The sequence below is a fragment of the Heterocephalus glaber genome, unplaced genomic scaffold, assembly GCF_053883595.1.
Source record: "Heterocephalus glaber isolate CG9 unplaced genomic scaffold, H.glaber_assembly_v1.0 deba00001594, whole genome shotgun sequence".
Lineage (NCBI taxonomy): Eukaryota > Metazoa > Chordata > Mammalia > Rodentia > Bathyergidae > Heterocephalus > Heterocephalus glaber.
The window spans coordinates 20,575,044-20,598,384 of record NW_028258369.1 but is presented as its reverse complement, the minus strand read 5'-3'; the positions used below and the strand labels follow the sequence as shown (position 1 = coordinate 20,598,384).

Sequence of the window (23,341 nt, the reverse complement as noted above, 5' to 3'; positions counted from 1 at the left end):
TGCCTTCCTCCCTTCCTCTCTTTTCTTTCATTCCTCTCTCTGCTTAGAAACTCTCCTAATGTTAAGTGGTGTCTGTAGCTGAGAGGGCACAAAGGAATGAGCGAACCAGTGCTCTTCTCAAGTGTTTTGTAGTTTAAGTGTATTATCTCAGTAAGTACTTGCAAGATCTCAGTGAGATAGCTTCCATCCTATCCCCATTGTCCACCGAGGACTTATTTAGTGAATAAAATGCAGGCTATCAGTTAAATTTGAGTGCCACTTTTATTATAAGGACATCCTATGCCGTATTTGATACTCACGTATTACAAACCTGGATGCCCTGCATTTTGTCTGAAAACCTAGGACTAGGCCTCCAGAGAAGAGAGAAAGTGGTCAGTCTTCAGTGCCCAGCTGTCCAGACCCGGGCTAGGACTTGGCGTTCAGGGAAGCCGGAAGTGTAGAGTTCAGCCAGTCCTTTCTCAGGTTCAAAAGTTCCTCATCGAGTGACAAAGCCCTGAGCTGCACCCAGCTCCCCAAGTTGTCATTCTCTGCCCCGTCCCTTTTCCAGCATTTTCTGATTGGGCAAAACAGGCAACCAGGGAGCCACCCCTCCTCTCTTAGCCTCCTCTGGGATGGCCACAGGATGGGGTTCAAGGAGGTCCTCAACTTGCCTCCCCACAGGGTAGGTTCTTCAATTCTCCTCACAAAAAAACCATTGCAGGGTGCATGAGTGAAAGGCATAAGCACATTTATTAGGCAAGTGAGAGCTGTCTTGTGGTCTGGGTTTGAGGGGCATGTATGTGGTCCTGGAAGTATCCTTTAGGGTGGATGACCTAAGGTGCTTTGCCTAAAGACATTCTTTGAATTTCCTGAATCCATTTGTTCATCTTAAGGTCAGGTTGCTGCCCTTTACCTTACCAACTAGGTTAACTCATGAACTTACAGCATCTTTAATGCATTTGCATATGATGGGTCTGGAAGAAACCAGCCAACCTAGAGGACATAAGCAAGCATAGGGAGTAGGGAGTACCCGTTATATCAAAGCCTTGTGTGGATGTGATCCTGCCTTACAGCTCTAGTTTCCTTGTCTCCTCTACCTGTCTCCATTTCTTCTGTCCGGCCTTGAGGCACTTTGATTGCACTACAGTCCTTCTAATAGGAGTGAAATAGTTATGTCTTAAGATTGAAGGGTGAACTTGATACTTTATAGGACGCCAGTTGTTAAGCTGAAATCATTCAGTGCTTGTTCTGACTTTTCTTCTTAACTCCTGTCCAGGGCATTGCTCAGATAAACTTGGCCAACTATGACAGTTCAAGCGACATGCAGCTGCGCTGGTACCCAGTGCAGGTCTTTGCCAGCTCCGAGCCACCCAAGACAAAGGAGAATGGGCGTTCAGGGGACAGTGCCACCCAGGACCCTGTGCACATCAGCTCCGGGAAGACGGTACTTGGCCCTAGCTTACAGAGCCAGTATTTTGTGGCTGTTTTTGTGACTTTGAAACTGGCTTTTACTTGGGGAAATCATTTCTGAGGTTCGTGTAGACTTAAAGCCAGAAAATAGTGGCAAGGAAGAAGTAGCATTTCAGAGGAAGGAATTAAAATATCCACATACATGGCCATTTCAGGACAATACTATTTGCTCTCAGTACTGCCGGTTGAACCTAGGGTCTCACACATGCCCAGCAAGTATTCTACTACTGAGCTACATCTACAACCTTTTTCAGTTTTATTTTGAGACACGGTCTCACTAAGTTGCCGAGGCTGGCCAACTGGCAATCCTCCTGCCTCAGCTTCTGGAATAACTAGGATTACAGACATGGATCACTGTGCCTAGCATGATAATGCTCTTTAATGCCCATGTGTTGGCAAGTTGGTTATCTCTACATTTGCGCCCTCAGAACTGTATGACAGGTCCTGCTGTGCAGGTGGGCTGGGTTCTGCCATGCAGGGCCATGGAGGCGCAAGTCCACTGTGGGACAGATGCTTGCTTTGGAGTGCATACAGTGCCTGCTGTCTGCTTTGCACCCCGAGCCGGCGGGCTGTGCTGGTTCTCAGAGGCTCCCTTTTCTGCTGCAGGACGCAGTGACGGCACTGCTCGCCAGAACCACGGCCCAGCTGCAGGCAGTGGAGAGGGAGCTGGCTGAGGAGCGTGTGAAGCTGGAGTGCACCGAGGAGGGCATCCTGGAGATGGAGCGGAAGGAAGAGCAGGCTGAGGCCGTGTCCGAGAGGTGAGTGCCCAGCCCCATGAGGGGCTCCAAGTGCTTTCCACCACGTCTGGATGCTGCTGCTGCTTTTCTTTTTCTTTTTTGTGGTACTGGGGATTGACCCAGGGCCTTCACAGTGAGCTACATCCCCAGTCCATTTATTTTATTTTACTTTTTAAATTTTGAGACAGGATCTTGCCAAGTTGCTCAGGCTGATCTTGAACTTGTGAGTCTCCCGCCTCAGCCTCCCAGCGTGCTGAGTTCAGAGCACTGGGAGTACAGGTGTGCGCTATCATGTCCGGCGAGGCTGCGTTTCTTGGGGTGAGGCTGCCCAGTGCGTGTGTTGGTCAGCAGTCTCTCTCTTAAGGACCTATGTCTTTGGATTCAAGCGGCTTTTCTCAGCCACACCTCTGTAGAATGTGCTGGGCAACTCTTTGGTAGCATTGCTCGGGAGCCAGGGCTCTGGGGCGAATGTCATGCTGACCTGATGGCAGTGGTGCCTGAGCTCTCTGCTTCAAGGCCCTGGGGAGACTTTATCCCTTTTCTGCATTTCTGGAAGTTCTCTTCATGAGCAGGGCTGTTGAGTGACTCCTCTCCACCAGGATGGAATGCAACAAGGTCCTCTTAAGTTATTTTCTCAAATTATTTTCTTTTTTCAAAACATAGTAGTCCTTATTCATTTGCATTCTGACCTCCATGTAGGTAGTAAAAATGGAATCTCAGCTACCCAGTGATGAGAAATTTGTGGTAAACAGCACCACACACACTTTCGCTCCCTCTGACCATGTAGACGTCTGTAATTAGAAATAACCCGCTTTTTCAAAGCAGCCTATTAACCAGTCTCGACATAATCCTTCAAAGCATTTCTACCTGTCAGATTTAGTGCTTGAGATTTCAGGACTAGTTCATCTTGTTTAATCCTTTTTTGTTCAGTTTGCATAAAATCTCCATTTGCATATCTATGCCTTAAGGTGTGTCTACACATAGTTATTTCCAAACTCTTTTTTGAGGGAAGCAATTTCTCCCTTCCCCATGCTATTCTTTGTGGTATCTATGTACTAAACAAATTTTATAATAATAATGATGGAAACAATTAACATTTAATTATTTTGGTTTTAATTCAACCATCTCTAGGGAAATAATAGCTCAGATGTTAAGAACATGGGCTCTCAAGGACAAAAACCATATGATTATCTCCATAGACACAGAAAAAGCATTTGACAAAATCCAACATGCATTTATGGTAAAAACCCTACAAAAACTTGGAATAGATGGTCTCTACCTCAAACTGATAGAAGCCATCTATGAAAAACCAACAGCCAATGTCATACTAAATGGTCAAAAACTGAAATCCTTCACACTCAAATCAGGAAGAAGACAAGGATGTCCACTATCACCACTCTTGTTCAATATAGTTCTGGAAACATTAGCCCCGGCAATTAGACAAGAGAAAGAAAGAAAAGGAATAAAGATAGGAAATGAAGAAGTCAAATTGTCATTATTTGCAGATGACATGATACTCTATATAGAAGACTCCAAGAACTCCACCAAAAGTCTTCTAGACTTAGTAACCAAGTTCAGTCAAGTAGCTGGTTACAAGGTCAACACACAAAAATCAATAGCTTTCCTCTACACCAATGACAGACTCACTGAGAGAGAAATAGGGCAAATAATTCCTTTCACAATAGCATCCAAAAAACTGAAATACCTAGGAATCAACCTAACGAAAGAAGTCAAAGACCTCTTCTCTGAAAACTATGGCACTCTGAAAAGAGAGATTGAAGATGATATCAGAAAATGGACAGACATCCCCTGCTCCTGGGTAGGAAGGATTAATATAGTGAAAATGGCCATACTTCCAAAGCTGCTATATAGATTTAATGCAATTCCAATTGAGATCCCAGCAGCATACTTCATAGACCTTGAGAAAACAATCCAAAAATTCATTTGGAACAAGAAGAGACCCAGAATAGCAAAAGCAATTCTAGGTAACAGAGACATGGCAGGGGGTATCACAATCCCCAACCTGCAACTATACTACAAAGCTACTGTGATAAAAACAGCATGGTCCTGGCAAAGAAACAGACCTGAGGACCAGTGGAACAGATTAGAAGATGCAGAAACAACGCGAGACACGCTCAGCCATTTCATCTTCGACAAAGGAGCCAAACACTCTCACTGGAGGAAAGATAGCCTCTTTAAGAAATGGTGCTGGAAAAATCAGGCTTCAACTTGCCAAAGATTAAAAGTAGCCCTATATCTCTCACCATGCACTAAACTAAAATCAAAGTGGATTAAAGATCTAAATATTAAAATAGAAACTCTGAACCAGTTGGAACAGAGGTTAGGTAGAACCCTTGAAGACATCGGTGTAGGAAAAGATTTTATGAACAAAATCTCAGTTGCCCGTGAAGTAACACAAACAGTCAACAAGTGGGATCTCTTCTTATTAAAAGGCTTCTGCACAGCAAGAGAAATCACCAGCAGCATGAAGAGACAACCCACAATGTGGGAAAATAGCTTCACCTGCTCTTCCTCAGACAAAGGTCTACTATCTCAAATCTATAAAGAACTTAAAAAGATCAGATCTCCCAAATTTAAAGACCCAATCCGAAAATGGGCATCTGAAATGAACAGACATTTCTCAGACAAAGAAGTAGAAATAGCAAATAAATACATGAAAAAATGTTCAACATCACTGGTCCTTCGAGAGATGCAAATGAAAACAACACTGAGATTCCACTTCACTCCAGAAAGAATGGCTCCTATCATGAAATCAACCAATAACAAATGCTGGCGGGGCTGTGGGGAAAGAGGAACCCTGCTCCACTGCTGGTGGGAGTGTAGACTGGTGCAACCACTGTGGAAATCAGCATGGTGATACTTCAAAGAACTAGGACTGGAAGTCCCATTTGACCCCGCTATTCCCCTGCTGGGGATCTTCCCCAAAGAATTAAAAGAATCACACCACAGTGATATATGTGTGCCCATGTTCATAGCAGCACAGTTTGTAATAGCTAAAACTTGGAAACAGCCCAAATGCCCATCAACTGGAGACTGGATAAAGAAAATGTGGGTTTTTTTTAATAAAATGGAGTACACTCAGCCATAAAAAAATGAGAAATTAGAGACATTTATAGCTAAGTGGATGCACATTGAGGCGATACTCTTAAGTGAAATAAATAGGACACACATGAATAAATACCAAATAGTTTCTCTGGTGTGAGAAACTGAAAGTGTAAATAAGGACTAAATGTATAATAGGTAATGTGAAAAAGGAAGAAAAGGGGCAAAGGGGAAGGAAGTGGGAGGGCTAGGGGAAAGGATAGAAGGGAATGGGATTAATATGAGAAAATGGAAAAATAGGAGCAAAATCTTTGTAAATAGGGAGGAATGGAGGGGTTGAAGGGAGGGCTGGGCAAGGGTGAAAAATAAGAACCAAGAGAGACTATGGAAAGGTACAAATTTCCAATGATGAATGTCATTATATTGTATACCTAAAATGTACCAATGATTAGAATGAATAATTGATAATGCAAAATAGGAAGAAAAGGTCCAAAGGGGTAGGGGTAGTGGGAGGGGCAGGAGAAAGGAAAGAAGGGAAAGGAAAAACGATGAGAAATGGAAAAATTGGAAATAAAGTCTTTGTAAATAGGGAAGGGTGGAGGGGGTGAAGGGAGGGCTAGGAATGGGGAAAAAGTAAGATCCAAGATGCATTATGTAAAGAAGAAATGTAATTGTGTTGTATACCTACAATGTACCAATAAAAGAATTTAATTTAAAAAAAAGAAAAAAAAAAGAACATGGGCTCTGAGTCGAGCCTGGTGACACAGGCCTATAATCCCGCACTCTGGGAGGCTGAGGCAGGAGAATCGAAAGTCCTAGCCCAGCTTGGGCAATTTAGTGACTTTGCAAGACCCTGTCTCAAAATTTTAAAAATAAATAATTAAAAAGGGGCTAGATGTGAAGGGGCTAGCTCAGTGTGAAGGCCCTGGGTTTAATCCCTATATATGTATATATGCTCAGAAGGCTGGTGGTCCGGGTTCTAATCTAGGCTCTGCCATTTATCAATAATGTAGCCTTGTCGTAGTTTCTCCATCTGTAAAACAAGGTCAGCGATGGGCCCTAACTCTTGGTGTTATTGCAGTTCGGTAATACATGCCAAGCACTTAACACAGTGTCTGCTGCACAGAAGGGGAGATCTTCCTCATTAAAAGGCCGTGAAGTATCCATCTTCCCTAGAAAGCAGAAATGCCCTTGAACTTCATGAGAACAGCAGCCGTCTTCAGTTATTGGAAAGGAAAAGGTTTTATGTGGTGCTTCTGCTACTGAGCTCCAAAAGTAACCATGAAAGAAATCCCTCTGAGGAACATTCTGTGGGCTTTTGCGTTGTCACCTTTAGGAGCTGGCAGGCTGACTCAGTTGATAGTGGCTGCAGCCACTGCACCCAGACCAGCCCCCCATACCCAGCAGACCCCTGTTGTGTTGCTGTCAACTCCATTCATGGACACACGTTTGCTGGCCAGACAGATCCCTACAGCCCTGAGAAACGTCAGCCCCCGCCTATTAAGGTAAGAAGAAAACATCAGGGGATTCCTCAGAGTCCCCCGAACCTTTGAAAGGAGAGTACCAGGTGTAGCCCTATAAGGAGAGGATGTGTGCTCCCAGATCCATCATGGGAAGGGGAGAGAGTAGGCAGAGGAGTGACATGTAAGGGAATAAAGAGGAGAGGTTGGGCTCCCAGGCGGGAAGAGAGTATGTTGTGGCCGACGAACCCACCCGGCCGTGTGGTACTGTGGAACATGGGAGAGCTGTAGCAGAATGTGGACAGTGCTCTTGGATTGAGGGGCAGTAGCTCAGCCAAGACGGTGCTGTACTGAAAGCCAAGGGAGAGAAATACATGGCTGAAGATCTGTAAAGGGTGACCAGGGTACAGCAGAAATGTTTCTCAGGGTGGAAAGGACAGCTACAATGGAAGAAGGTCGGCTTTGACTCCTTGGTATGCCATTTTGTGGTGGCTCATTCCTGTCTTCAGGGACAGATAAGCCTCAGGCAGTGTCCTTGCTCCCAAAGGTTTTGCATGCTTCTCCCTACTCTCCTACCTTTGTGACATGAAGAGCAGCACACGTTTGCCCCCGTGGACACCTGATCTGTCATGTTTGGTCAGTGCTGCATCATTGCCCCCTGAAACGTTATTGCCCAAAGTATTCATTTTCTTGCCATGGCCGTTGCCTTCATAAGGCTGAAGCAAGGTTTATTGTTTTTTTTCAAAAATAATTTATCGAGATGAAACTCAACATAACTGATCCATTTTAAAGTGAATAATTCAGTGGCGTGGGACACATTCAGCTTGTAAAACTATCACTTCTATCCACAACATTTCAGTCACTCCCAAGTAAAAACCCATACCTATGAAGCAGTCTTGCTCCATTTCCCTCCCCACCCTAGCCCCTGGTAACCACCCAAATGTACTTTCCATTTTTGTGAATTTGTCCATTCTGCATGTGTCATGTACACAGGGTCATATAATATGTTGGCCTTTTGTGTCTGGCTTCATTCACTCAGCATCACGTCTTTGTGGTTGACCCACACTATAGCATGTGTCACAACTTTGTTTTGACCCTCTGAGTAATGCTGCTCCAAACATTGGTTTACAAGCACGTGCTTGAAGGCATGTTTTCAGTTCTTGTGTCTGCTTATGAGTGGACTTGAAGGCCTGGCTTTAGCCCTCCCTGGCTGCTGTATTGAGAACAAATTGGAGGGGCACCAAGGTGTGCAGTTGGGGAGACCAGAGAGAAGCCCACAGCACTAATCTGGGCCCTAGATGGTGGTGACTCAGATGAAGAGTCAGTGACAAGTAGTCACAGTCCACTTAATATTGAACCAATGGGATTTTCCCTAGGACCAGATATGGGATATGTGAAAGACAGAGTCTAGGATGCCACTGGGATCTTTTCTTCATGAGCAGAAAGTAGAAATCCTTGTCAAAGGTTCTCCATCGGGTAGGGGCAGTCTCAGCCATTCAGTCCTGGAAGCCTTAGGCGTGACACACAAGCTAGGCCTGCAAGCGGAAAAGTGGGAGAGCCAGTGTGCACAGTAACTTTGCTGCTTGCGTTCTGGAGGAAGTTGTGGTAATAACCGAACTACTCTCTAGGTTGACAAGGAAACCAACACAGAAGATCTCTTCCCAGAAGAAGTGGCAAGCATCCTGAAGGAGCGGCCCAGTCGCCGGGCCCGTGGTTCGCCTTTTGTTCGCAGTAGCACTATTGTCCGTTCTCAGACCTTCTCGCCCGGAGCACGAAGCCAGTATGTTTGCCGAGTGAGTACAGATTCCTTTGCCACTTGTCTGGAACATTTCCTTCTTTTGTTCTGTGTGGTTGTTTGCCTCTTTCCTATTTATGCTAAAAGACGTATGGATTCTCTTCTCGTAAATCATACCAGTTGATCGGTGAATGCCACACACATATGGGAATGAAATCAGCGTTGGGCTGCCATCTCCCCACCCTCATTGTGCTCTTGTCTAACTCCAGGTCGCTTCAGCATTGGCATTCATTTTCCCAGGGTTTTCAGGGTCGTTTATGCACCAACTCGGTCAGGAGGCAAGCACACCACTGGCACGTAAGGCTAAAGAGTAATGAGTTGAAACAGTGACTGACTTGAGTTAGGTTGCAGTCTGGGCGACTGGGTCTCCCTGCATGGGTAGAAGTCCTGAAGTGTGTCCATGTCCCCTGCAGAAGGGTGACAGTGGCCTCCAAGATGCCAGGTGCTGAGCCCATGTGTTCTGACTCCCCCACGTCTAAGTTCCTACCCAGCAGGAAAGGGGGACATACTTGGTGGTTCTCAGCATTGGCTGCACCTGGCTACGAAATCACATGGGGAAGTTTCCCCACATACCGATGCCCAGGTCCTACCCCAGAGGCTCACAGGTGGGGCACGTGCATCAGAACTTGGGGAGCTCTCAAATGGTTCTAATATGCACATAGGGATGTGGACCCTCATGTAGGTGGGAGAGAGAGCTGAGGCAGCGTGCTCATTAAAGACTGGACAGTGAGTTGGTGGTCAGCAGGCAGTGGCAGTGTGACATAGACACCATGGAGCTGGAGGAATTGGTTTTTAAGGAATGAGGCTCTTTTCTAGAGAGCCGTTTTTCCCAGCTCTTGCCAAAGCAGGAATGTAGCAAATGCAAGTGACTGATAGAGTGAAATGCTGAGCACAGGCACTGCCTTTCACGAGCCGGGCTGTAGTTGTTATAGGCCAGAAATGTGACTGACTCCCTTAGTCCAGAAAACTCCCTGTGGTTCCACTGATAGACATGAAAGGGGACGAGGGTGTTGGTGGTTTTGTTTTATTTTGGTTTTGTCTTTCATTTTCCCTTGAAACTCTTGTTTTAACTGAAATCCAAAGACCTGGTAGTAGCACCGGAAGTCCTAAGTGTGTTTGAATGTCTGTGAGGAGAAACAATAGAATCCCATTCAGAATGGACACTAAGAAAGAACAGTGAATTTCTGATAAATTGTCCCTGAACATCATTCTTTTTGATGCAGCTTTATCGTAGTGACAGTGACAGTTCAACACTTCCCCGGAAGTCTCCCTTTGTCCGAAATACTCTGGAAAGACGAACCCTTCGTTACAAACAGGTGTGTGCCATGTAAACTAATGTGGAATCTATACTTGCCATGGGAGTTATTGTATAACCCATACAAAGTAATATTTAGATAATACTTAAGGTCATATTAATTAAAAGGTAATAATTTTCATTTTCTTGTTTTTAATATATAATTTTGAAAGCATATATAGTATTATGTTATCAATCTTAAGACAGTATGATTTCACGCAATTTGTGATCTTATTCTTAGCTGTTAAAAGGAATGAACAATAATTTCTATGTAATAGGTACTTCACTTTTTTATAAGAAAACATATAACATATATATATATATATATATATATATATACACATAGTTTAAAATGTTGAGTTTTTCAACTTACAGCATTCTTCTACATAGGACGGTTCTGTGGTTTTCATTTTCCTTGCTTTCCAGGGTCTTTATATCATGCCAGCTTATAAAGTTTGGTGATTTTAGTTTGTAAGGTAGTGAGTCCTTGTCTTTTCTGGCAAGGATCTTTAGGAATAAATATGTTTAAAAATCTGATTTCCTCGTGGGAGTTGTACTCACAGTAGCTGCTGACTGAGAATTATAAAAAAGGACACAATTCAGCTATAAAACTTTTTAACAGCAACACTTTTGATATTTTAGGAGGGATCCTGCTTTGCCTTGGGGGCTGTATTATGTTTTGTAGGGTGTTGAGCAGCATCCCTGACCTCACTCCACTGGTTGGCAGTGGCATTCACCCACACACCAGTTGTGACAACCCAGAATATCCCTAGATATGGTCAGATGTAACCTTGGGGGCCAGGTTGGCTTTGAGTGAAACCTACCGATCTCTGCTATGAATTTATTAGGCCTTTTAAATGAATTTTTAGTTATTAAATTAGGACTTACATTTGCATTTAAATTGTGTATGTGCAAAATGATGTTTTGTATAAAATCATGCATCCAACCCACCAAGCCAGGGTGATCTGCTAATGGATTTGTGGTGTTGTTGTAGTTCGTCCCAGGGTTCTTGTTCCCATTGTTCTAACCCCATGAACAAAGGGATTCTCTTAGAGCTTTTTAGAACACAGCATAATTACTTACTTGAGGCTTACATAGGAAAGAAAGTTTTTGATAGCCGGTATGTGTGTATGCACACACAGGCATGGGTGTGTATGAAGATTTTTTAAACGTAAATCACTCGTGGTTTGTAACCTGCTCCCCCCTCACACCATGGGTTATTAAGATTTTTCCATGTCAGTGTATTTTTTCAACTTTTACAGTGGCTGTATTTTATGCTGGCCTTGTTGTAATTTATTTAATCAATTTCCTGCTGTTATGTATTTAGAAATTTTCCTCTGCCATAAACCTTAATTGGACAGCTTTTGTATGTTAGCGGCTGTACCTTTCATATGCAGGTCAAAAAAGAAATCTCAGAAACAAAGACAATGCACATTTTCCATTTTAGAAATATATTATCAAATGGCACTTCTGAGAGATTGTGCTTAGCTTTGATCCTGCCAACCCTGTATAAGAGGATCTGTTGCTCCATACTTCTGCAAGTACGTAGGTCATCATTAAAGAGAGCAATTTGTGGTTACTAACTTCGATGTCAACCTAGAGATTTAATCTTTCCCAAATCTATGTATTTTTAAACATGTGCCATGCTTAGGGAAATACCTGTGCCACACCAGTCTCCTGTTTATTATGGAAGAACCTTCCAGAAGGCCAGGCATGTGGGTTGGCCCAGGCTGGCATGCACACTCACAGCCTCTGTCACTACAGTCCTGCAGGTCCTCCCTGGCCGAGCTCATGGCCCGCACCTCTCTGGACCTGGAGCTGGATCTCCAGGCATCAAGGACACGGCAGAGGCAGCTGAACGAGGAGATCTGCGCCCTTCGTGAGCTGAGGCAGCGTTTGGAAGATGCCCAGCTCCGAGGCCAGACCGACCTCCCACACTGGGTGCTCCGGGATGAGCGATTCCGCAGCCTGCTGAAGGAAGCAGAAAAGCAGGTGAGAGCTTGGCCCTGCAGCTCTGCCTGCCCATGGGTGCTGCCCTCTGCTCCCTCTCTGCTTGGGTACGGAAGTGTGCCTCCCCATGATGACGTGGGAATTGAAGTGTTCCAGGCACTTGCTGATGGAGCCAGACCTCCCCCTCTGTGAGCTGGGGGGTGGCATTGGTGGTGGCACCGGCATACACCTGGGAGGTCTGGGGGCTGGAAGAATCCCAGGCCCTTCCCACCTTGTGGGGGGCATGTCCTGCGGCCCAGGTAAGCCAGGCCTGACTCCAACCACCCTCAGCGACACCTGTGAAGAATTCCCCAGTGAAGGAGGATGGCTTTTCTCTCTCTGTGGCTGATTCTTCTGGGCTCCAGGGCTGGGAGTGGACTCATTCATTCTAGCAGTGAAAACATCTGCGCATGAAATGCTTGTGTTCCAGACAAGACAGACCAAACTTGACTACCATCAAGAGCAAGCAGCTGAGAAGATGCTGAAGAAGGCCTCCAAAGAGATCTACCAGCTGCGCGGGCAAAACCACAAAGAACCCATCCAAGTGCAGACCTTTAGGTATGGGGGAATAGAACTCTGCCCAACTTTCTTTTTTGTTATTAGTGCATGTTTGTGATACACAATAACTGCTTCATCTTGGGGAATTGGTACATGTACATATCGCATCTTGATCATCTTTACTCCTCACACCCTCTTCCTCAGTCACTGCTTTCTTTTTACTCTTGTACCTCTGTTATTACAAAAAGCAAAGCAAGCCTTCAGAAACACTGGAATCCACACTCCAAGTGGCATTCCTACTGCTAGTAGCATTTTGATGTTTTCTAATCTTTCTTCCTATGCACTGTTTTTTTTAAATACCACCTGTAATCATAGTATGGAGTCAATTTTTAAAAAAATCGACATATCTCATGCGTCTAGCTTCTTTCATTTATAATGTTTTTAAAGTTCATCCACGTAATAGAGACTTATTCCTGAATAATACTTGCCTCACTTTTAGCCTAAATTATTGTATATCCTTGATATTCATAAACCCATTGTAAACTAGCATGAAATACTATAATGTCCTTTAATTATGATTTAGAGCTCATTCATCCATACAGGTTTTCATTTTCACTCACATATAGATAGAACAAATAGTTCCTGTGCACCCACTATATACCAGGCACTATTTGGGGCAGTGGAAATAAATAAATCCCTGCTAGTATAGGGCTTCATAACTTCTGTAAAATTTAGAGACTCTGTATACAAACAGATGTGTTGTTGGGAAGTTAAATTTAGTTTTATGAGTAAGAAAAAACATCATCGTCATGAGAGCCTCCAGTCAGCTTTCAGTATGTTCAGATCAGCTTCTAACCTGTAATTCTTTCTAATTCCAGGGAGAAGATAGCATTTTTTACAAGACCAAGGATTAACATACCTCCTCTCCCAGCTGATGATGTTTGATGTAGTGCATTGTGCACATGAAGTATTTATCTGCCTGTTTTATTTTCATGAAGTTCTTAGGTTAGCTAAATTTGTCTTTTAAAATATTTGTGCAAAGCTATTAATATACACATTTTGTAAAGAAACGTATATCTATACATATATATTTTATAATAGTGACAGCAACAGGGCTTGGTTTTTCCTTGTTGTGAAATCGACATCTCTGAAGACAGGTTATTTTATAAAAGATCAACTATCATGTTAAGAGTGTACAGTTTTTACGCTGTTTTATTTGACTTAAAGGCTGGAAGACAGAAACGAAGTGAGTTCAGGCAAATTCACTGTATTGTAATTTATTTATAGTACTTTTTTTTCCTTGAAGGAAAATACTGACTTTAAGATGTATTTTAAGACTGAAATTTTGTTCTTCAGTATTGTCATGGAGTAGAATGGGACTTGGGGCCGGTTTTGTTTCTGACACCCGAAACGCAAACACTATGTACTAAATTTGTCACTTGTATCCGTTGCTCATAGGCGCATGTGTCATGTATATCGTACACTCTCGCTCTCTTTGTGTCATGTTAACACATCAGCTGCAGTGGTTCAGTCCTGATTCGTAAGCCGTGTGTGCGGTGCTGGGCTCAGTGTCCCATGTGTACTGGGTACTGATTCCTCTTCATTACTGTGTTGTCGTCCAATGCATCTTTTTGTGCTTCCCACTAGTCTGAAGGCAGCAACAGCGCCTCCGGCGTCCCAGGTTTCAACCTGCCTGTCCACGGTAGCTGTCCACACTGCCTGCACTTGTCAGATCGGATGCAGCCCCAACTCTCTCGCATGCTCCATCTCATCCTAAAGGATGAGGTGCGGGTGGGCTCCTGCTTCCTGAAGGAAAGTAGAGAGGGAGCTCAGGGTGCACACTTGCAGTGTAGCCGAGGGTAAAGACAGCGTCACGGCATAGACATAACCTTGGAAGGTGCTTTTTTTGTGTGGAGAGGATACGCGGGTACCTTGAGTTACCCAGTGAGTCATTTCTAGGAGAGTGTTTGCATTAAATCAGAATGCCCCCCCATACTGGAGTCTACCCAAGGTTCTTCACCAAATCTTAGAACTAGCTCATGAGGACAAAAAATTAATGTCACAAAATATGCCATTATTCTTTTAAATGCCAAGTGATAGCGATCGTTTGCCTAGTACATATTTATTACATGTGAAATGCACTCTCCTTTCTGAGACCTGGGAAGAGTGAACGAGGTAGTCACAGGAAATGTCAAAGAAAACAGAACATTCTTTTCCTCCATCTTTCTTCCCCTCCCCTAGAAATGTCCCTTTTAATCAGGTCTTTCTTCTCATCGATCTGTAACCCCTCCCGGCCCCCATAACCCACTTTCCTTTTTACATTTATTAAAAATGAATTTGGTAAAAGTGTTTCATTGACATGTGACCAATCACAGACGAAAGAATTTGTCAGTGGTGGTAAGACTGAAAACTTTATGCTTTTCATGGTTGTCATCTCTTGCTATGTATTCCTGCTTCTAGTTTCGCTTTTATTGCCCCCCTTTTTTTTTTGGCCAATTCCTTTTTATGCCAGCCCATGGCAGCGGTAGAGCCCCAGAGCACCCATCAGTTCTTAGGAGAGCTGCCAGTCTGCAGACAGCAGTGCTGAGCAGCCCCTCTCTCTGTGTCCCTAAGCTCTTGAGAGCTTAAAGTCTAACAAGAGACATCTGCTGCTGGATGCTGGGATGTGTGCAGGGCAGAGCATCCCAGTCTCACATGCATGGCTCCCTAGATGCGGGACAGTGCCCTGGACACAGGGACCCTGCACCACTTTTTGCAGCTGCCCCAGGCAGCTCTCTCTGAGTGAGTTGGTAGCATGAGGCAACTTTTCTGCCCACCCTATTAAGTTTCAAACCCACTGTGCCAATACCAAAAGGCCCCAGATAACTTTTCTACTGTAACAGCCCAGGTTATGCAGATGTCCAGGTGGAGTGCTTCCCTCCCACCCCCGGGAGTTTTGTTTTTTAAAGACTCTCACCTTTGTCCTGAGAGAAATAGCTGCATCCCCTGCTGTGGTGTCAGTCCAAGGAACACCTGTGTCTGCCACCTTTCTGAGTCACCTCTCCCTTCCACTCCACCTGGGACTGCTTTTGCAGCTGAATGGAACCCTAGCAAGGAAAGCAGATCCAGACCAGTGAGAGAGAAGGGAGCAGTTCTGTGCAATGCACAGCATGGGTGGGAGGCTGCCCCGTAAGCTGGAGGACACAAAGCACCCTCTTTTGCTTCTCATTCCTGACTGGATGACTGCCAGCTAGTTACAACTGCCACACCTGGAAAACATATCTGCTCAGGGGGCACCTTCATCTTCTGTGAACATTTGTGCATATGCGGGGCCTTGCGAGAAAGGAAACTCTGCCATGTTTTATAAGCAGTTCTGGTCCAGAACTGATGAGAATTCTGCCACCTGGGTTTTTACAACATGTAAAAGGGAATTTGGTTTTTATTTTTATCTAATCACTGCATTGTCAGGCTTTGATTGATAATCGCTGAAATAAGTAACCTTCTGTTGTGGGAATAAGTTATAATCAGTACTCATCTCTGTTTTTGTCACTGTTTTCTCTGATTGTGTCATTTGTATTGTTTGAAAATATTTCTTCTATGAAATTAAACTAACACCTTAAAACAAAGTGGAAGTGTGTGTGTGTGTGTGTGTGTGTGTGTGTGTGTGTTTTTAAAAAACCTTATAATTATGGGGACTTGAATGTATAAAAATGGGCTGGGTGTGTAGCTCAGTGTAGCGTATGTACTTAGCATGAATGAGACCCTGGGTTCTGTTCCCAACACAAATAAATAAATAAATAAACAAATCAGCATATTTTAAAACCTAAAACAAGGCATACCATCAGAGATAGTGAAATGCGTACACATGCGGCCTTCACCTGACTTCAACATAGGTCCGTCACGGCTGATCTTGTTTTGTCTGCACCTTCACGCATGGCCTCCTCTTGTGATTTTTTTTTTTTTTTTTTTTTTTGGTACCGGGGATCGAACTCGGGTCCTTGCACTTGCGCAGCAGGCAGCAATCCCGCTTGTGATTTGAAGCACATCTCATATACCTTATCATTGCATCTATAAATATTTCAGTATATATTGCCAAATTGGGAGAAATCCCACACATACAATGTCCTTATATTTTAGCACTGAATAATTCCTTAATGTTTTTGAATATCCAAAGTTCATTTTGCTATTTGTCTGTCATTCTTTTAACTCTGGAAACAAGCCAAATACTTTTTAGTGTCTGGGTTTTGTTGGTAAAGACTTTCTTAAGATATAATTTATATATCATACAATTTACCCATTTAAAGCATATAATTCAGCAATTCTAATATATTCAGAGTTGTACAAATATCACCATAATAATTTTGGCACATCCTCGTCACCTTAAAAAGAAACTCCCACATCTATTAGCTGTCACTCCTCATTGCTACTTGTTTCTCTATGGATTTGCCTATTCAGGCCTTTTATATAGATGGAATTATAATGTTTTAAGGTTCATCCACATTGTAGCATGTATCAATATTTCATCTTTATGGCTGCGTAATCATCTGTATGAATATACCTTATTTCATTTATCCATTCATCAGTTGATGGACTTTATGTTGATTCCACTTTTGAGCTATTATAAGTAATGCTGATGGGATCTTTCATATTCCAGCATTTGTGTGGATGTATTTTCATTTCTCATGGGTGTACACATACGCCTAGGAATGGAATTGCTCGGTTGTATGGTAACTCTGTGCTTAAGGAGGAACATAGGAACTTTGGAGGAACTGCCAGATGGTTTTCCAAAGCAGCCACACCATTTTGCATTCCTAGCAGCAGTGTACCAGAAGTTCACTTTCTCCACATCCTGACCAACACTTGTCATGTCATTTTCATTATAGCATTCCTAGAAGGTGAAAAGTGCTTTCTCAAAGCTACATCTGGTTTTCAATCTACAGGATTGAGTGCACATGAAATTTGCTGACCAGGTTACATGTCTGACAAATCCCCACTTCCTGAACTTAGCTGATTGTGTCCCCGTGAACATGTTTCTCAGAATGTACCTATAATTTGGTAATTGGCTCTAAAGGCTTGATCACAATGTAGTTTTTATATTTTCTTTCTTTTTTTGGTGAGAGTAGGAGGCAAGACCTCCAAATGGTCATCCACCAAGTGACTTATAGAGTCCTGTAGTGTTTTTGTAATATCACCAGATACTGATAATGTCTAGATCCATTGGTTCCCTAAAAGCCACAAAATGATACTTTAGTCCTATGATTTGTTTCTAGTTACTAGTTGAGGCAACCTTATAAAGAGAAAGTTACTGATCTATTTGGTTACCTTGTGGTACAGTTTGTATGGGAAAAGCAAGATAAATGCTTGATTCTTGTAAGTTTTCAAAATGAATTGTTTTGCTACCATTGTGCAGTGGTGCCCAACTTGTTTTTTATTTTTGAGATTTTCTTTGTAGCATCAGCAGCAGCACATAGATTTAGTGCGCTGGTGGTGCCTTAACCCACTGGAGTTGCCTCATTGATGCCCAGAGTCACTTGTCTTTGGCTAGAGGAGCCTCTTGTGGGTGGCAGCTGGGCCCTTTTGTTAGGACCCCCATGATCTCGGATGGCTTCCTTGCCATCCTACATGGCCAGATGTTTCTAAGCTGGAATTGGTCATTTTCACAGGGTGACTTAGTTTCTTGGTGCCAGAGGTTCTTGTCACTACCAGATTAGCCATTATTTTTAGGTCTTTTTAATGGATAGCTAGCTAGACAATATTTTCTAAAGCTAAAAAGGGGTGGTGGAAATAGAACATCACGTTTCTACTCATTTGCTTTATCCCGTATCACATATACACATGTTTCAAAATAGGAATACCAGCAGTGCCACCAACAGCATAGTCCCTGGATACTGTTTGAAATTTTTCTTGCAGTTGCTTTCGTCCTTTGGTGTATCTTAATAGGAAGATGCAGTCAGATTACTCCCTGCACGTGCAGCTCTGTGGTACAGCATGTACCTAGCATGTGCAAAGCCCTGGGTTCAATCTCCAGCACCTCAATAAATAATAAAAATTACTAGATATAAGGTAACTTGGAATATTTCATTTCTGTGTGGTTAAGCTACTGGCCTGATACATGTGTTTGTCTTTATGTAGATTTTTTAAGGTACTGGGAATGGAAGCAGGGCCTTCTGTATACTAAGAAAAACCTGTACCACTGAGCTACATCCCCAGCCCTTTTTAAATTTTATTTTTTGAGTCAGGATCTTACTGAATTGCCCAGGCTGGCCTTACACTTGCGGTCCTCCTGCCTCAGCCTCTTGAGTAGCTGTGACTATAGGCATGTGCCACTGGGCCAGCTATTGTAGTTGTTTTATGGATCGGTCTTTTAAATTTTATTTTATAAATGTATAAAATACAGTGATAGTTCTAAAACCATACAAAACCAGTTGTATTCAAAGGAGTCTAATTTTTATTCTTGCCTCTCTACCCTCTTCCTTTTCTCTCTACAGGTAGCCATTTAAAAAACAATTAAATTTGTATATACATTTATATCTATATATGTGCACATACACAAATATTACATAAACATGTAAATGCATATATACAAATATGTACACATTTATATTTTTGTTTCTCCCCTTTGTTGAATAAATGATAGCACAACAAATACACTTTTCACCACCAGCATTTTCACTTAAAAATATATGCTGGGGGAGCCGAGAGGAGTAGTTCAGTGATAGACTTGCTCAGCATGCACTCAAGCACGCACACATTATATCAAGTGTGAGATACTTTGTTAATAAAATGTTTTATGCAAAAATAAAAAACTATAGTATTATTAGGAAATGAGTTGAGAGATTAGCAAATGAAAATATGTTCTTTGAAGATCATGATGCAGTGTATTTACCACTGTAATTCTCTAATTATTTTGTATGGAAATTTTTTTCATATTCGTAGAACTGTTTTATATTTTCTTTATTAATATCTATTTGTATTACATTAAAATAAAAAATCTGCAGTGGCTGCTGTAAAAATTTTCCTCCAATCTCTCTTCCCACCCTGACACCTCCCACTCTTCTGTTTCTGTCTTCTCTGCTTGCCTCCAATAAGAACATCTGTCATTGGGTTTAGGGCCCACCTGGTTAATCCAGGATGATCTGAGCTTGAGATTTTAATTTACTTACCTCTGCAAGGGCCACAAGTAAGGTCACATTCCCAGGTTCCAGGTTGACATATCTTTGGGGCCACCAAAAGCTCACTGTTCAACCCCCCTTCTGGCTCCCCCCCATTCACATCCATCCTACATGTAAAATACATTCCTCCCATACCCACATCCCCCCAAAGTGGTACATATAGGTATTTTGCATTACTTTTAAACTTTGCACAGTGCATTAGTGGATTACTACAGTTTATTCAACCATCTTCTGATTTTTTTCTAGTCTTCTGATATTACAAATGACTGAACACAGCACTCTGAGAAGCTGAGGCAGGAGGATTGCAAGTTCAGGCTCAGCCTGGGCAATTTAGCAAGATCTTATCTCTAAAAGGAGGGAGACGTCAAAGCCCTCGGTTCAATCCCCATCATCACCAAAAACAAACAACATCTTTAGGAGACTCCTTTTTTTTGTTTTTGTACTGGGGATCGATCGAACTCAGGACCTTGCACTTGCGAGGTCAAAGGTTAATGTGGAATCCTGCTAGGTATCATTGTACTTCCCTTCTAGAGGGTGTACCATTTTGTATTCTCACCAGTACTGCATGAGACAGTCTCCCCACAGCCTCACCACTAGCACATCACATTTATGAGTTCTTGCCGCTTGCAGAGGTGAGAAAGCAGAGCCTAGTCTAAATCAGTACTCTTGGGAGTGAAGCTGCTCCCACTGCAGAGGCTGATGGTAGCCTATAGTCCTTGCCAGGGTTAGTTCTGCTTCCTTTCATCTTTTTCAGTGCTTTCCTGGCTATTTTCATTTGTTCTTCCAAGTGAATTTTATAATCATTGTCTAGCTCCAGGAAAAATAAGTGAAGAACTCTTAACTGGAATTGTGTTAAACTTACAAATTTGGGAGGTCTGGCATCTTTATGAGGTTGGATCCTCTCATCCAAGAAAGCATTATGTGTTTCCACTTGTTCAAGACTACTTTGGTGTCTTTGAGGAATGCTGTCCAGTCTTACTCATATACATTTTGGATATTTCTTGTCAATTTTGTTTTCTGTCTTTGCATAAAGACAGAAAGGCATCAGTCCCCTCTTAAGGCCCTATCACCACGTAAAGGCCCCACTTTCCAGAGCTGCCACAATGGCAGTCAACTTCAACTCGGGTTTTGGGAGGGACAGAGCACGTTTAAACCATAGCAGCTAGTGTTTCCCCATTAAATAAGGTGTGTGGGGGGCCGGGGATTTAGCTCAGTGGTTCTGCCGCCTGCCGTGCAAGCGCAAGGTCCCGAGTTTGATCCCCGGTACCAAAAAAAAAAAAAAAAAGGTGTGGGTTTTAGGGAGTAACACACACACACACATACACACACACACACTACTTATGATGTTAAGGAAGCACCTATCCATTTCTATTTTCTTGAGTGTTTTTCACGTGAATAGGACCTGGATTATTTTCAAATTTCTCTTCTCCATTTACTGAGATGAACATATGATTTTTCTTCTTAGTTCTAACAAGATTATTGATTATATTAATGAATTTCCCAATAGAGAACTATCTTTGCTTTTGTAACAAACTCCAATGGTCATGATGAATATATTTCAATGTGCTTTGAGGTTGCTTTGTGAGTATTTGTGATTTTGGCATTGATACACTAAAATTTTTTTTGTAGTGAAATCTTTGCCAGGTGGAGGATCAGTGTCATTCTCCACAAAACAAATGTGGAAGATTTTCTTCTTTTTCTTGGCTTGCAGGATAAGTTGGGAAGAATTCTGCTGCAAAGCCATCTGGGCTGATATATGTTTTATTTTTTAAATTTTATTTTTGCAGGGAAGCTCTTTAAGTCTTTAAATCTCTATTTCTCCCATGGAATCTAGTCTTTCAAAACCTGTCTCTTGAGATCAGTTTCGGTAAGTCATAGTTTTTTTTAATTATTTATTTTCCAATTTGTCTGTAAAGAGCTGCACGGAGCAATCTCTTCCAATTTCCTTCTGTTTGCTGCTTTTCTCCTCACCATACTTTCTGTATTTGTGGTGTCTTTCTCATTTTTCCTCTATTAGGTTAGTTATTGGATTTTTATTTATTTATTTATTTTTTGGTACTGGGAATCTAACTCGGGATCTTGCATTTGCCAGGCAGGTGGCGGAACCACTGAGCTGTATCCCCAGCCCCTAAGTTATTGGATTAAAAAAAAAATTCTCCGTATTTTTAAAAGAGAAGAGTTTGTGTTTTATTAGTCTTGCTATTTTCTGTTTGATGGATGAAACAAACATCAAAGTGCTGCTTTTATTTTTAATAATCCTCCATTCTGCTTTATTGTGTCTTCCATAATTGTCCTTTTTACAGTTGTCTGAGTTGAATGTGTTTTTCAAAAAATTTTAATTCTTTTTTATTTTATTTTCCTTAAAATCTTTTATTGGTACATTTTAGGTATACAATACATTTGTATTTATCTCTGGGTGCTTGTACTTTTAATGTTGTATCTTGGTTCTTATTTTTTCCCCATTTCCTGTCCTCCCTTCACCCTCTTTACCCTTCCTTATTTACAAAGACTTTGTTTCCATTTTTTCCTTTTCTCATAATTTTTCACTTTGAGAAACTGAAAGTGTAAATAAGGATTAAAATGATTAAAATGAATAATTGATAATGTGAAATACGAAGAAGAGGTCCACAGGGGTAGGGGAAGTGGGAGGGGTAGGGGAAAGGAAAGAAGGGAATGTGTTTGTTTTTTAACTTTAAAATGTACATCGCTAAAACAAGTTAGTGCTATAAATTTTTCTCTGATGTACATTTATGTTGTGCTTTCATTGTCATGATTTCTAAGAAAGCCTATCATTTCATTTTGGATTTCTCTTTCAATGTAAGAGATGTTTATTGTCCCTCTTTAGATTTTTACAGATGTAAGGGTCTGGGGAAACTTTTGTTAATTTCTAGCTTCACTGAAATGTAGTCAGAAAATTCTGTTTGTGTTATTTTTATTCTGTGGAATCTATTGAGATTTTCTTTGTGGCCTATGATATAGTCAGTTTTTGTGATTACTCTGTGAAAAGCAGGCACATTCTGTATAATTAGGGTTCAGATATTGATTGATTCACATATACATACGTACATTTATACATGTGGGATTACTTTCTGGGCCTGCTGTAACAAATTACCACAATGTTGGTGACTTAAAACACCAGAACTGCATTCTCTCCCAGTTCTGGAGGCCAGCAGTCTGAAATCAAGTTGTGGTTAGGGAAAGCTACCTCTGAAGGGTGGAGGGAGGACCCATCCGGCCTCGTCCAGTTCCTGGTTGCTCCAGGCCACCAACTTATGGCTGCACCACTCTAGTCCCTGCGTCTGCTTGCTGCCTCCTCCTCTGTGTGTCTCTTTCTCCCCAAATCTTCTTCTCCTTTTCCTTATGAAGACACCAGTCCTTGGATTTATGGCCCACCCTAAGTTTCATCTTGGAGATCCTTGATTAACTATGTCTGCAAATGCGATTTCTAAGTAAATCATATTCTGGGGTTTGGAGTGAACATAAATTAGGGCAGCAAAGCACACATGCATGACAGCCACCGTGCATAGCTACCTCCACATATCCAGGCCCTACTTGCCTGGCTGTCAGTCTTCCTAGCTGGGTGCTCTCCATCTTTGCTCAGCTCTTGTCTCCTGGAGCCAAGGGGAATACCTTGACTGATGGGTTGATGTTTCTAGTTTTCCTCACCCCACTGGTAGCTCCTGCTTTTGAAAGCTTTTGCTGGGTTATTAGAAGCACAGGCACTAATGGGTCTTAAATTTTCACTGTCCATTTGCAGCCTAGAACCCTGTGAAGTGGTCCTCTTGTTTCTCTCAGTGCTCTTTGGTTCCAATTCTGTCTTATCAGATAACAAGAGTGGAACCACTGCTTTCATTTTATGTTTTTGTTTTTCCCTGTGTATCTTTGTACATTCTGTATTTGTTATC

At 42.3% G+C, this 23,341-nt stretch overlaps 1 protein-coding gene across 2 annotated transcripts in view; it reads left to right on the top strand.

The window, feature by feature from the left end:
• Nucleotides 1–15,890, top strand: part of Wwc3 (WWC family member 3) — a 109,673-nt gene extending 93,783 nt beyond the window's left edge. For both annotated transcript variants that reach the window (XM_013067891.3, XM_004871034.4), the window contains exons 16-23: nt 1,256–1,423; nt 2,056–2,207; nt 6,586–6,754; nt 8,338–8,502; nt 9,728–9,820; nt 11,563–11,790; nt 12,218–12,345; nt 13,164–15,890. In XM_013067891.3, the coding sequence (XP_012923345.2) occupies nt 1,256–1,423; nt 2,056–2,207; nt 6,586–6,754; nt 8,338–8,502; nt 9,728–9,820; nt 11,563–11,790; nt 12,218–12,345; nt 13,164–13,230 (1,170 nt within the window). In that variant the 3' untranslated portion in view covers nt 13,231–15,890. The remainder of the gene's footprint in view (nt 1–1,255; nt 1,424–2,055; nt 2,208–6,585; nt 6,755–8,337; nt 8,503–9,727; nt 9,821–11,562; nt 11,791–12,217; nt 12,346–13,163) is intronic.
• The last annotated feature ends 7,451 nt before the right edge of the window (nt 15,891–23,341 follow it).